Source organism: Ascaphus truei, chromosome 18 (genome assembly GCF_040206685.1).
Source record: "Ascaphus truei isolate aAscTru1 chromosome 18, aAscTru1.hap1, whole genome shotgun sequence".
In the NCBI taxonomy this organism is placed as follows: domain Eukaryota; kingdom Metazoa; phylum Chordata; class Amphibia; order Anura; family Ascaphidae; genus Ascaphus; species Ascaphus truei.
Window position 1 is genome coordinate 20,377,594 of NC_134500.1, and position 12,608 is coordinate 20,390,201.

At 43.5% G+C, this 12,608-nt stretch overlaps 1 protein-coding gene across 2 annotated transcripts in view; it reads right to left on the reverse strand.

Moving 5' to 3' along the window:
• MYO1E (myosin IE) overlaps positions 1–11,769 on the reverse strand; it is a 163,664-nt gene extending 151,895 nt beyond the window's left edge. Inside the window, exon 1 of one of the 2 annotated variants that reach the window (XM_075575813.1) lies at positions 11,421–11,769. In XM_075575813.1, coding sequence (XP_075431928.1) covers positions 11,421–11,423 — 3 coding nt within the window. In that variant the 5' untranslated portion in view covers positions 11,424–11,769. The remainder of the gene's footprint in view (positions 1–11,420) is intronic. The other variant, XM_075575812.1, reaches the window with a different exon arrangement.
• Positions 11,770–12,608: the final 839 nt, after the last annotated feature.

A 12,608-nucleotide genomic window follows, 5' to 3' on the forward strand; every position in this document is an offset into this window, starting at 1 on the left:
CAGGAGCCTTATTTACTTTAATTTTATCAAGCCACCTATGAACTTCTACCTCAGTTAACCAATTGTTCAGTAATATAGAGGTTGTGGCTTCCTCCTGCGGAACTACAATTGAAATTGATTCTTCCCTGGTAAACACAGAGGCAAATAATTTGTTTAATACCTCTGCTTTATCCATAGCTCAAATAATCTGCCTGCCCATCTCACATTGAAAGGGTCCTATATTTTCTTTTCTAATTTTCTTATTATTAAGGTACTTAAAGAACTTTTTAGGGTTGATCTTACTTTATATTGCAATCCTTTTTTCATGATCCTTTTTTGCTAATTTATTTACCCTTTTGAAATTGTTGTTACATTCCTTATAATTCTGATATGATGCCTCAACCCAATTCAACACTAGCATAACAAAAGAAGAGTTATCAGTATTCTGTAACTAGTGCGTAGATAACTTCAAACTAAATGCTACATTTGTACTATGCATTGCATACAGGACGAATCTGACCTGACTAAAACATGTCATTTATAAAAGTCTCGCTGGTGCAAAACCACGTGTCAAAGAAAAGTCCTATTAAAATACTGGCATTTCTTTCTTTGTGTGTGTGCTGTTGGTTTATACCAGCATTGTACAGACATGGGAGAAATAGCTCCCACTGTTTTCACTTCTAAGTTTAGCAACCTGGGCCACAAGTCTAGCAAAAAATAGCTAGCTTGTGTGGTGCTAATGGCCTGATGTACAGACACAGAACAAATGAAGCTGGTGTTCTCATGTGACGAACCTCTGGGATGAAATGCTGAGATATGGACGGGTACTCAGTGTGGCCTACTGGTTCAGAACATAACACTTGGAATAGGGAAGGAAATATAAACACATACTGTAGTCCAGAAACCGTAGCCAGCGAAAACACTCTTTGCATACCTGAAGTCCAATAATAATGATAAGCTGGGAGCATATCAATCAAAAATGGACTTGCTTGAATGTTGACACGTCCACGTGAAGAGTCCCTTTCCCAAGGTTCATAGTAGATAGATGCATAATGAGAGGATAACAGAGCACTACTTGTAGACATCAAAACACCGTTTGGTAGGGTGACACCTTCATATCCATTTCATGTCCATTTTCATATGACCATTAAAATAATAACTTAATTTTTTATGGTATGCGCACTTTTCTTATTTTTTTTTCATTGTTTTGATGTCTACAAGTAGTGCTCTGTTATCCTCTCCTTATTCACAGGTTTAGCAGGTAGGGTTACTCCAAGCTTTATCTTACATCAAAGTTCAAATTCTGGATTGTCACAAATGATCTTGCACAATAAGACAAGATTCAGCCAGTTCAGACCATGTTCAAATCCCAGTCTTGGCTCCTTGTGACCTTGAGCAAGTAAGTTTGACCCATATTTTCCAAGAGGTGCTGGATAAGACACCGTCGATTACTGGAAGAAACATATAGTCTATACCAGGGGTGCTCAGCTCCAGTCTTCATGACCTCTCCCCCCCTCCCCCCAACAGGTCAGCTTTTAAGGCTATCACAGCTTCAGCACTAGTAGCTCAATCAGTGGCTCAGTCTAGCTACCTGTGCTGAAGCAGGGATATCCTGAAAACCTGACCTGTTGAGGAGTCTTGAGGACTGGAGGTGAACACCACTGGTCTATACAACTTCATGGGCACAAAGTGTACCTTCCGGTGCTGGAAAGGGTCCGAATGGTATATAGCACCTCTTCGTAACCATGACCTTTCATCCCCCCGGTGCTCCAGGCACCAACAATTAGAACGTGAGCTCAGCGAAGAAAGCGCATCCTATTACAACACTCATATTAGGTGGCAAGCAATTGGCTCTAATGCATTTTGACAGAACTATCTGGCCACTCAAATGCATTTGGAGTCTGCTGCCCTGGCCAGATGCACCTAGCACTGAAGGCTTTATTCTGATACTTGTTGACTTGCATCAAGCCTTCAAATTCCATCTTACAGCAAAGGGCCAAGTGAATGTGCCTCGTTATATCATGATATGATCAATGGGTGCACGCAGGAGACTGTAGGCTTGTAGCTTAGTGCCGTCATGATGTCACAGCGACATGTGACACTGAGTTGTCATGGCTTAAATTGCCAACCCCCCAAAAATTGCTGCTATCGCCTAGTCAGCCTTGTGGGAAATCCGCCCCAGGGTGCATGAGTACATTATGTGGGTCACTTTTCTGGATTGCATTGTTACAAACCAAAATACATTCTTAGTACTGGAGTCTTTCAATTACCCCCCTGTGTACAAGCATCACGTTGTGTGTCATTATACCTCTCCCCACTGGGACCGGATTAAAGTGTTGAAGGGTCAGCGGTTGCAGATGAAGCTAACACTGTATAATTGTCACTTGGTGTTGGAAAGAAACAGCATTGGGGTTTTTATATAATAATTTCCCATGAGAAGTCTGATCCCACGTGTCATTTTTTGTGTTTCTCTGCATTGTACTGCACATGATCTGATCCCCAATCATGAAACTGTAGGGGATATGAAGGCTGTTATAATGGAAGGCTTTTCTAAGAGCGGGATGAGCAGCAGAAGACAGGATTTATCTCCCAGGGAAATATTACTCCCCTGCTATAAATGAGCTTGCTGAGCCATAAAGAAAATATTAAGTATATGAAGCGGTTTCCAGCATCTAACGGACCTTCTAAGAGAAGGTCTACCTTGAAGTGTGCGCAAACCAGTCTTGTACCTAGTCAATAATGATATATGGGTATGAAATGCACTAAATAAGGGAACTTCAACTAAATAAATGTTATAAGATGCTTACATGCTAAAGTACAAGGATAAAACAGCAGCCGGTTATAATGACCTTGTTTTCATCAAGGCAATTCATGTTGAAAGATGTCTTCTCTACTGTGTGCTCATTTGCATGTCATTACCCAGAATCCTTGGCTGCAGTGGTATGGTAATAGATAATGGGGAAAGGCATGCCTGAGATATGAATGTGCTCACAAGGAGTACTTTTATTTGCTGTACATATGTGACTGTGAGAGATCTAAATTCCTCATGCAAGACGCATGTTCATTGAAAGTGTTGGACCCCTAATTTATTTGGCAGCTTCATATTAAACTGTTTTTTTTTTACACATTTCATATAAAATGACAAGTGCAGCCCTATCTATTTGCATGTGATTCCCATACTTACTAACCTGTAATATCATATCCATTAGATTGTGTGCGTTGCCCACACAAGCTGCCTTGTAATATACAAAATAAACAACAGCAGAGGAGTTCCCCAGAGCAGGGGTGCGCAATTTTTAAGTCTGCGCCCCCCTGTCGGCTCTCCACCTCCCCTCTTACCGGTTCTGCGGTGTCTTCTGACGTCACAACGTCATGTGACGTCGTGTTGCCATGGCAACGCTTCGCCAGAAGCCTCCGGGGAGCAGGTAAGTGAGTTACAGAGGCCTCGTGCGCGCTCCCTGGAATTGAATTAATTGAAATGCTTTGGGGAAGGGCGTGGGGCCTCTGTAACCACCACGCCCCCCCAGAAAATCTCACGCCCCCCCGTTTGCGCACCCATGGTATAGAGCAGGGATGCTCAACTCCAGTCCTCAAGTTCTCCTCCCCCAATAGGTTAGGTTTTCGGGATATCTCTGCTTCAGCACAGGTGGCTCAATCAGATTTGGAGTGACAGGTTCCAGCAGCTATTATTATTGCAGAGCCACTGAATGAGAAAGCTCCCATATGGGACCTACAAACTAATGACGGTGTCATTCAGGGCCCTTCACCTGGCGGCCTGTGGGCAAACTGTGGCTTCCGAAGGGCCTCGGACTCTCCGCTCCTGCTAAGTATCCTTCCACCCTCCCTGTGTCTGTGAAATAAAACCCCTCCTCCTAACCTCGTCAAAGTGCCAACTCTACACAAATAATTTCAAAAATGATTTCAAAAACACAGATTTGATTTTTTTAGCATCGATACCCAAGAGTTACCCCAAGACACCTATCACTGTCACCCGTTCACTTTGGTCCCATGTGGGGCTGTACTTTCAGGCTTACGAGAGTCAGATATGTACATACTGTATTCTTCCTATGGCGCCGAGTGTACGTTTGAGGGCTTAAACATGATCTTATAATCAAAGTACCCCCTATAAAAGGGGTCACACCTGTGGGTACTGCTTTAAAGGGGTACTTTGATCACTCGGATTTCATTATAAAACTATTCTGTCTACCTGGTAGCACCTCCCCCCTATCCAGGGTCTTTAAAAGAGCAATCCACGCTGTTTTTTTTCGTTCTTTTTTCATTTTGTTTAATACAGGATTGAAGCGGGGTCTCCGGTGCTGAACACCCATTCATTTCAGCTCTGGGACCCCCTGCTTCCAGACATACCTCTGAAGGGGATGCTTGTATCGCCTGCAGTTTTCTGTAATTTAAAGCCCCGGTAATGTGGACCAATAGGAAGCGGCACCGGGTAACGTCCCAGCTTCTTATTGGCCCGCAAGGCTTGGGAGCTTTGGAAATCAGCCATAATGTGAACTCTGGAGTGTAAGCAGGGGGACACGGAGCTGAAATTAATGGGGTTCAGCAGAAATTAATGTTGTTCACCCCCTGCTTCAATCCTATATTAAAAAAAGGGCTTGGCTTGCCTCTTTAAGGGCGTTTATAATTTCAATATATTATCTACAATGTAACTATGTAATATAGGTCTTTGAGCTGACTCGGCTGCCAATACAGATCTATCTCTGTGTATTGTATGCAATGAAGACGCATTGAGCCCTTCCTATACCCTTATTTCTGGGCTAGGTTTAACTGAATTCATGGCATTGGGTAGAGATTTGACTCCCTTGCATATTCAGAAACACATACACCTGCATTTCCATGGATAATTACGGCCACATTTAAATATCCACTAAACGCAACAGATGGACACAGGACCAGCGCGTTGACATTACTTGGGGTGGCAGTGGGCTCAATCAGTGACTGACACCAAGGATCATTTGCAAGCTGATTTAGAATTGAAAGCTGGAGTTCAGTAGTACAGTTCAAAAGAGAAAATTGTATTGTATGTCTTTAATGTACATGGCGCTTCACAGTAATGAAAACAAACAGGCAGCAGACACTTTTGTTTTAACTTGATTTGGTGCATGGTACAATGACAGATTGGCGGAAGACTTCTAAATCAGAATGCGTTGTGTGTTCTGTGTAGCAACAAAGGAGGGAGAGGGAGTGGTGGTATGATACCTTTTATTGGACCAACAAGTAGCTAGTTATATTACAAGCTTTCCAACATCTCAGCGTCCTTCATCAGGCTGACCCTGAGAGCTTCGAAAGCTTGTAACATAACTACTTGTTGATTCAATAAAAAGTATCATACCCCTACTCCCTCCTTTGTTACTACATGGAAGGACCAACACGGCTCACCACCCTTCTTTGCTTGTCTGTTGTATAAACAGTGCCAGTTTAGGTTTAATTATTGTAAATATGGATAGTGTGATAATTTTTCCCCTCGAAGACAAATGCTCTCGCAATCACGAAATAAAAGTTGGTTAACTGAAATATAGCAACGAAGTGCAGGGTTACACATTTAGCAAAAAGTAACAGTATATAGTGACCATGTGTGGGTGAATCTACATATGCAGATATTTGTATACCATTGAATATATATCAGTCTTTCTATGTTTACACTATGTCTATCTATATTAATAGTAGATTTCATTGTTTCACACAATATATTTTTTTTGTTTTAAAGCAGCAGTCCATGCAATTGCCATTTTTTTCTTTAAGAGATCTCTTCTTGCCCTTCCCGAAGAGGTTTTTATTATTAAAATCTGATGCTTTGTTCAGGAGATATAAGGTTAAAATAAGGCTCTCCCCCAGGGCCCTGTGTAGTTTAATAACTTCAGAAGCTAAAGATTAAGAAAATCATACTTTTTTTAACACTAAAAAAAAATAAAGCGACAGAGCTGGACATGCTCAGGGGGCAAAGATACTAACATTATATGAGTTAAACTCATAAAAGCTTGTGTGAGTTTTGCTGCTGTGTGAGCAAGTTTCATAGATAACAAATAATACATACATTATTATTATTATAAACGTCTAAAAGCTGTATTTCTCTGTACGAAACTAGAGTATCGCCAAAACTTTTTCCAATATGAAAATTACGCGGAAATATTGTTTTTGTAACATTTTCAACATATTAAAGTTGACTAAAAGTTATTACTAAAATTGCAAGCTAGAAGGTTTCAGATCCCAGCGCCAAAACTCCTTCACATGATCTTGTAATACCCAAATATCTTGCAAAACAAAATAGCAAATATGGTTATTTCTAATCCCCAGGGGGCGGAAATTCTATAGTATTACAATTTTAATTTATGTTGAATACCCTAATATCTAGCACAAAATGGGCATTCAAGGATCACTGGCTAACAGGAACTCAATAACTTTGCAATTTACCTTGCGCTTTTTATAATATCTAATATATGGGATTCTATAACTGGGTCTCTCAGTGCTGTAACAGAGGGTGTATACAGTACCGTGATGTCCTCTGGCATTTTTTAAAGTCCCCTTTGACACACCCAGTTTTTTTCCAATCCCAGTTGCAATAGCAACAGTACACGAAACTCCTATTGTGACTAGCCACACACATGAAACTAGATTATTAAGGGAACTGCTTCTTTTACTATCCCATATAACACAAAAGGAAAAATATTTTTTTGATAACCCTACTTATCTTAAACAAAAACGTTGGGAAACGTTATACCAATTATAAAGAGCAATGTACAAATGCGTTTTCACAGCTCCTGAGAACAGGACTTCCTGGCTGCTAATGGCACTCGGCATAAATCCCTGTAGTCTTATTACACACCTGTGACATGCTGGTTTTGTTACTACAGGACACACCTTCTCCTTCTGTGTTATTCCACTCAATGAAGCAGCAGAGAATGACTCACGGTGACAAGCCACCACTGCCCAAGCAATGCTCTTCCTGCCGCAATTAATAATGAATGCTAATTAGTTTCGCCGTCTTTGTTATCTGCTGTTGGCAAGATGATACACCAGTCAGACACATTATAGACTTTAGGTATTTAGGTCAAAACTGCTTCTATGTAGGCACAGGCTGCGGTGCCAAAGAGATACAGAACAGGGCTGGTCTTTCCATGATATCAATTATTAGTATACAGCTAAAGACAAAAAGCCCCAGTGCTACATCCAATATGACAAATGATATAGTTAAATACTCATCCATCTGAGAACTTAACTATATTATTTGTCATATTTTGTAGCGGATTTCCCATTAGGCCCAATAGGCCTAGGGAGGTAAATTCTGGGGTGGCTAAATTCCCCCCCTATATACAGAGAATATTTGGCCGCGACCAAAACACTGCTGGCGTTCCGCCACCGGGACATGTCGCTGCAGGACAGCTCGCCTCTGGACAAGCCAGGTCTGCTGCGCACGACCGCTCCGACATGCCAGGTCTCATAAGTACATACAGGCATACCCCGGTTTAAGGACACTCACTTTAAGTACACTCACGAGTAAGGACATCTCGCTCAATAGGCAAACGGCAGCTCACGCATGCGCCTGTCAGCACATCCTGCACAGCAATACCGACTCCCTACATGTACCGAAGCTGTGCGCAAGCGGGGAAACTATAGAGCCCGTTACAAATGCGTTATTTATATCAGTTATGCACATATATGACGATTGCAGTACAGTTCATGCATCGATAAGTGGGGAAAAGGCAGTGCTTCACTTTAAGTACATTTTCGCTTTACATACATGCTCCGGTCCCATGGTGTACATTAATGCAGGGTATGCCTGTATTTAAATGTGGACAGGCAGGTCTTGGCAGTGTCGCAGTTCCGTGCAGGACATATAAACCTGCACTTATCAGACCTGGATAGTGGAAGCAGGCGGTCAGGCGCGGGACAGACATTGCGGCAAAATGTCCCGGTGGCGTTTTGGCCACTGCCAAACATCCTAGACCGTATACAGAGTCCCCGCTCTCTTCCTCACTGATTGCCGGGGGAGAGTGTGGGTCCTCTGTAAAGTTCCCACTTCCTTCGTGCCTCCATCCTCCCTCTGCGTCGTGGCGTCAAATGACGCTGCGACATCACATTGCGACACGTTGCCATGGCAACGTGACAGCACATGATGTTGCATTGTCATGGAAACACGGCGTCACGTGACATCACGACGCTGAAGGAGGGCGGCACGAAGGAGGATGTGGCCCTAAGGTAAGTGTCTATGGTCGGCAGATTTTTAAATCCGCCACGGGTCATATTGGATGTTTGTCTCTAGTCATAATACACAAGGTCACAATCCCCGTAGCACTCCCTGTGACACAAATACTGTCCATATGATGTGGTGGGTTTGGGTTCTGAGCCTGCAGGGACTGTGTGTGTATATCCATTATTAGGACTGAAGCGCCTCGTATGTGAGGCCCAGGACTGCTGCCCCTTCTGCCTTCTCCCAAAAAGCAGCCCTGACTCATGCAGGAAATTAGAGAAAGCAAAAAAGGAGCCGCCGCAGTTTATACCAAGCTCTAAGTTCTGCAGAAACACTGCATTCATTCAGAGGCGTTCTCACCTTGCTGCTTCACCCAGTGGGAAAAAGTATAAACATGTACAGTACAGTATGGGAGTCGGAGCAAATACAATGCTGGCTTTTTCTTTAACCAGAGGTCCCTGGCTCCTGTCTTGCCTCATCTCTTTCTCTCTGTGACTTGGTGGCGTGACGCTTTCTCTGCCAGACGAGAGACTGCACCTTTCCCTAGTGACAGTCCCCACACTGCAAACTCATGCATAAAAGCCACCATAGTGTGACACACCGACCCCTCACTGTCGCTTGCCAAATACTACGGCCCCCATTCACTATGCCGTGAAGCTGTCTTTCCTGTGCTAGCAAAGAGTTCAGCGCCATTCCAATGAATGGGACTGAAGTCTTCTCCAGCGTGGGGTAGACGGATGGTTTAGAGATCTTAGAGAGTTATTTACTAAGGTCTGTTGCTGGTTAACGCGCCTGATGCCGCGTTGACTGCCATTCAAGGCAATGGGTGTTAATGCCAGATCAGGTGTGTTAACCCGCAACAGGCCTTATTAAATAATCCTTTGAGGGGGCAGAGCAGCTAAAAAATCTTCCTAGAGTTATATAATAGAATACAAACAGCAAGTATATCAAGAATCAAAGAGAAATATACAATACAATCACATGTTTATTACATGTTAATTACGCCAACTTTTCCATCACAGGGAACCGTCAGTAGATTTAAGCAGGTGAAAACATTAGTCTACTAATCTAATCCTAGCCTTTCATAAGACTAAGGCCGTGATTATACCAGAAGTCGCCGGCGATGCCGCGTGGCTGGGAAACAAACCGCTGAAATCCGCTGATGCTTTACATACCAGCGCGCCGCGTGGAGCCGCAGGGCGGCAGTCTCCTGAAGAGATTCGCAAAATTGTTTTCTTGACGCGACGGCCGCGTGACGTGAGCGGTTCAGCCAATGAGGGCGAACCGCTCACGGCCACGCCTCCGCCACGCCTCCAAGCCGCCTCTGCTACTTTCTCTCCTGTCTCCCCTGTATAACCAAGATGCTGCTCGGCGGCAGCACAGGGTGACGTCACAGGATAGAGCTGCCGCCCTGCCGCTCTTGGTATAAATCGAAGCCTAAGAGCTAAAGTCTATTACAATTCAGCGAATGACCCCCTTCACTCCTTATTGTCTAAGGCAGGGGTGGCCAACTCCAGGCCTCAAGTACCACCAACAGGACAGGTTTTAAGGCTATCAATGACTGAGCCACTGATTGAGCCACCTCTGCTGAAGCAGGGATATCCTTAAAACCTGACCTGTTGGTGGCCCTTGAGGACTGGAGTTGACCACCCCTGGTCTAAGGCATCATCTACTTAGAGAATCAAAAACAGAGGGTAGTGAGTACCACTACTAGTTTTCTACAAACCCACAGTATCACTACTTTTGAAAATATATATACAACTTTAGAGTTTTGTAAAAAGGGGTTTTACTTGTAGAAAGACTCAGCTCCTCTCTGCTGCCACAGCACATATGCCATATAACCCTCGCGTAAAATCAGATCACGGTAGCTCAACACTGTTCATCAAGCACAGTACCACTACTTGTTTAACCCTGTGTGTTCCAGGTAATCTTTACCATTGTGCTTCCCCCCTCCCTCCCCTCCTATTTACTTCCTCCTGTATTGTTTCAGTTTTCACACACACAATGCACCACCGGTGACTGCAAATTCATGCAAACGAGGAAATGATGAAACACAGAAAGGATCCAGGTATAAAGGGAGCTGGACAGAGAGACGTCACTTCAAATAAAAAATAAAAAAGAATGAAAACCTCTTAGATCCCCAGATTTGTTATATGATTTCCTGCATATAATGTTTGCATGAATCATTCTGCAGGAGGTAAATAATGTAATAAAGTTGAGCACCTCTTAAGACGTATTGCTCATAAACAAATGAAGAGTGATGTCATTCCCTATGTGTACTATCATTCATAAATTCTAATATTTCTTCTTTCAAAGTATAATCATAGTGATGATATGCAATCGCAGGGGCTGGTGTATCAAGGCAGAAGTGGTGCTATCCATATGTATCAAAGAAAACAATTCCCATTGAAATGAAGAGGACTTGTTTCTTTGATCTGTCTGGAACAGTGTTTTTACACCAGCATTGCCCAACTATAGCCCTGCTAGACATGCCCCCCCACACTGTGACAGTGTCATCATGTAATGCAGTGATCAAGCGATAAGATACAACAGGTTGCTTTAGATAACACACTGAACAATTCTGAGTTGTTCCCCAACAAAGCAAATAGTTTCACATGTTTGCTTAGAAATTCTGCACACAACATTTGCTTCTAATTCAACATATGTGTTTATGCAAAAAAAAAAAATAGGAATAATATTTAGCCTGGGCAGAAAATAGTTGACAAACACTTGTGTGGATGCAAATGATGAAACCCAATACATTGCAGATCCCTGTATGGGGTTAATGATATACTACCGTACAGGGCACATGAGTTTACAGCACAGTGTGTGAGAGATCGGTGTAGAAAAAACATCCATAAAAGTGACCAGATCTACAGAATAAAAACGGAGTCACTCCAGGGTACAAGAGACGAGCTCTTTAGGGCATATGTGTCAAGGATAAAGTGGAGCAAAACCATATGTGTGAAAGAAAAGAATCCTATTGATTTCAACGTGGACTTTTTGACTTTGATACATATGGCAGTTATTTTGCCCCAGACTTGCTCCCCTTGATACACAAGCCCAATGCAAATTTTGTTGCAAAGTTGGGGCAAATAATTTGCACCATATGTATAACAAAATAAAATAAGTCCAGTTGAAATCAATGGGGTTGTTGCTGTTGTTGATACATATGTTGCCCCAGAATGGCTGCACTTGATACATCACCCCCATAAGATGAAGCTGCTTTACCTACCATTGTGCAGGCTCTAACCCCCTACAGCTCAGCCAGCAGGACTCTGATCGGATGTCTTTGCACTTTCTTCTCCTTCTCCCTAATTTGTATCCTGCCCCCAGGTTTGTAGGAAGGGTCCTCACAGGAGAGGGATGGGACAGGGACAGTGTGCAGAGGAGGCTGGGTGTGGGTGGGGGGCTCCTCTCACTGGCAGGCTTGCAGTCCCACTTTCCAGTCTCTGTCCCCTGTGGGATGCTGAAGTTACACTGCAGGCTGCAGCTAGGTTCTCTCCCTCTCTCCTCTCTCTCTCTCCCGGTCATGCGATTTACAAGGAGATCCAATGCACCAGCCAGGGCTATCCCTGTCCATAAATGGCAAACACTCAGCTTTGCTCTGGCCAATCACCGCTTGGCTCTCTTAAACGTCACGACTCCCTTGGGGAATTCTACAGGCGAGGATCTGCGCCGCAAGGGCTTCTGGGTGTTGTAGTTTTTTTCGGTTGATGTAGTCCCATGTTAGGGCAGGGGACATTGTACAGGGATAATAGGGACAGGCAGGGTCATTTGTATCAAGGCAAATCTGGTCCACTTCTGAGGGGGAAGCGGGTGGGGGGGAAAGAGTCTGCACCATATGTATTAAAGGCAAATCCCACTAAAATAGTTATTTTTCTTTGATACATGTTGAGTGATGTCATTCCCTACATGTCATTCCCCTAATAATAATAATAATAATAATAATAATAATAATAGTTTCTCTTGTATATTACTGACATATGCAGAACATATCATTTTTTTGCAGGCATGAGTCCCTGCCCTGTGGAGCTTACAATCTATTTTTCGGTGCCTGAGGCACAGGGAGATAAAGTGACTTGCCCAAGGAGCTGATACCGTGATTGGAACCAGGCTGTCCTGCTTCAAGCTAAAGTCTGTAATATAGAGTGCGCTGGTGCGCGTGTGGGCGGGTTCCAGGTGTTGCGCATGCACGTGACACGCGCGTTTCATTTACATGTTGTAAGCAGTGGCGTGAGCCGCTAGGGGGGCATGGCTATAGACGTCACAGCGATAGCCGTGCTGTGATTGCCTTGGCATTGTCACGTAGCGCGACAGCAGTGTGAAAATATACATTTTCATATGTTTGCTGTGATTTGCCGCGTCACCGCGCACGGCGTGCGATCTATATTACACGCCTAAGTGTCATTGTTTTCAGAGC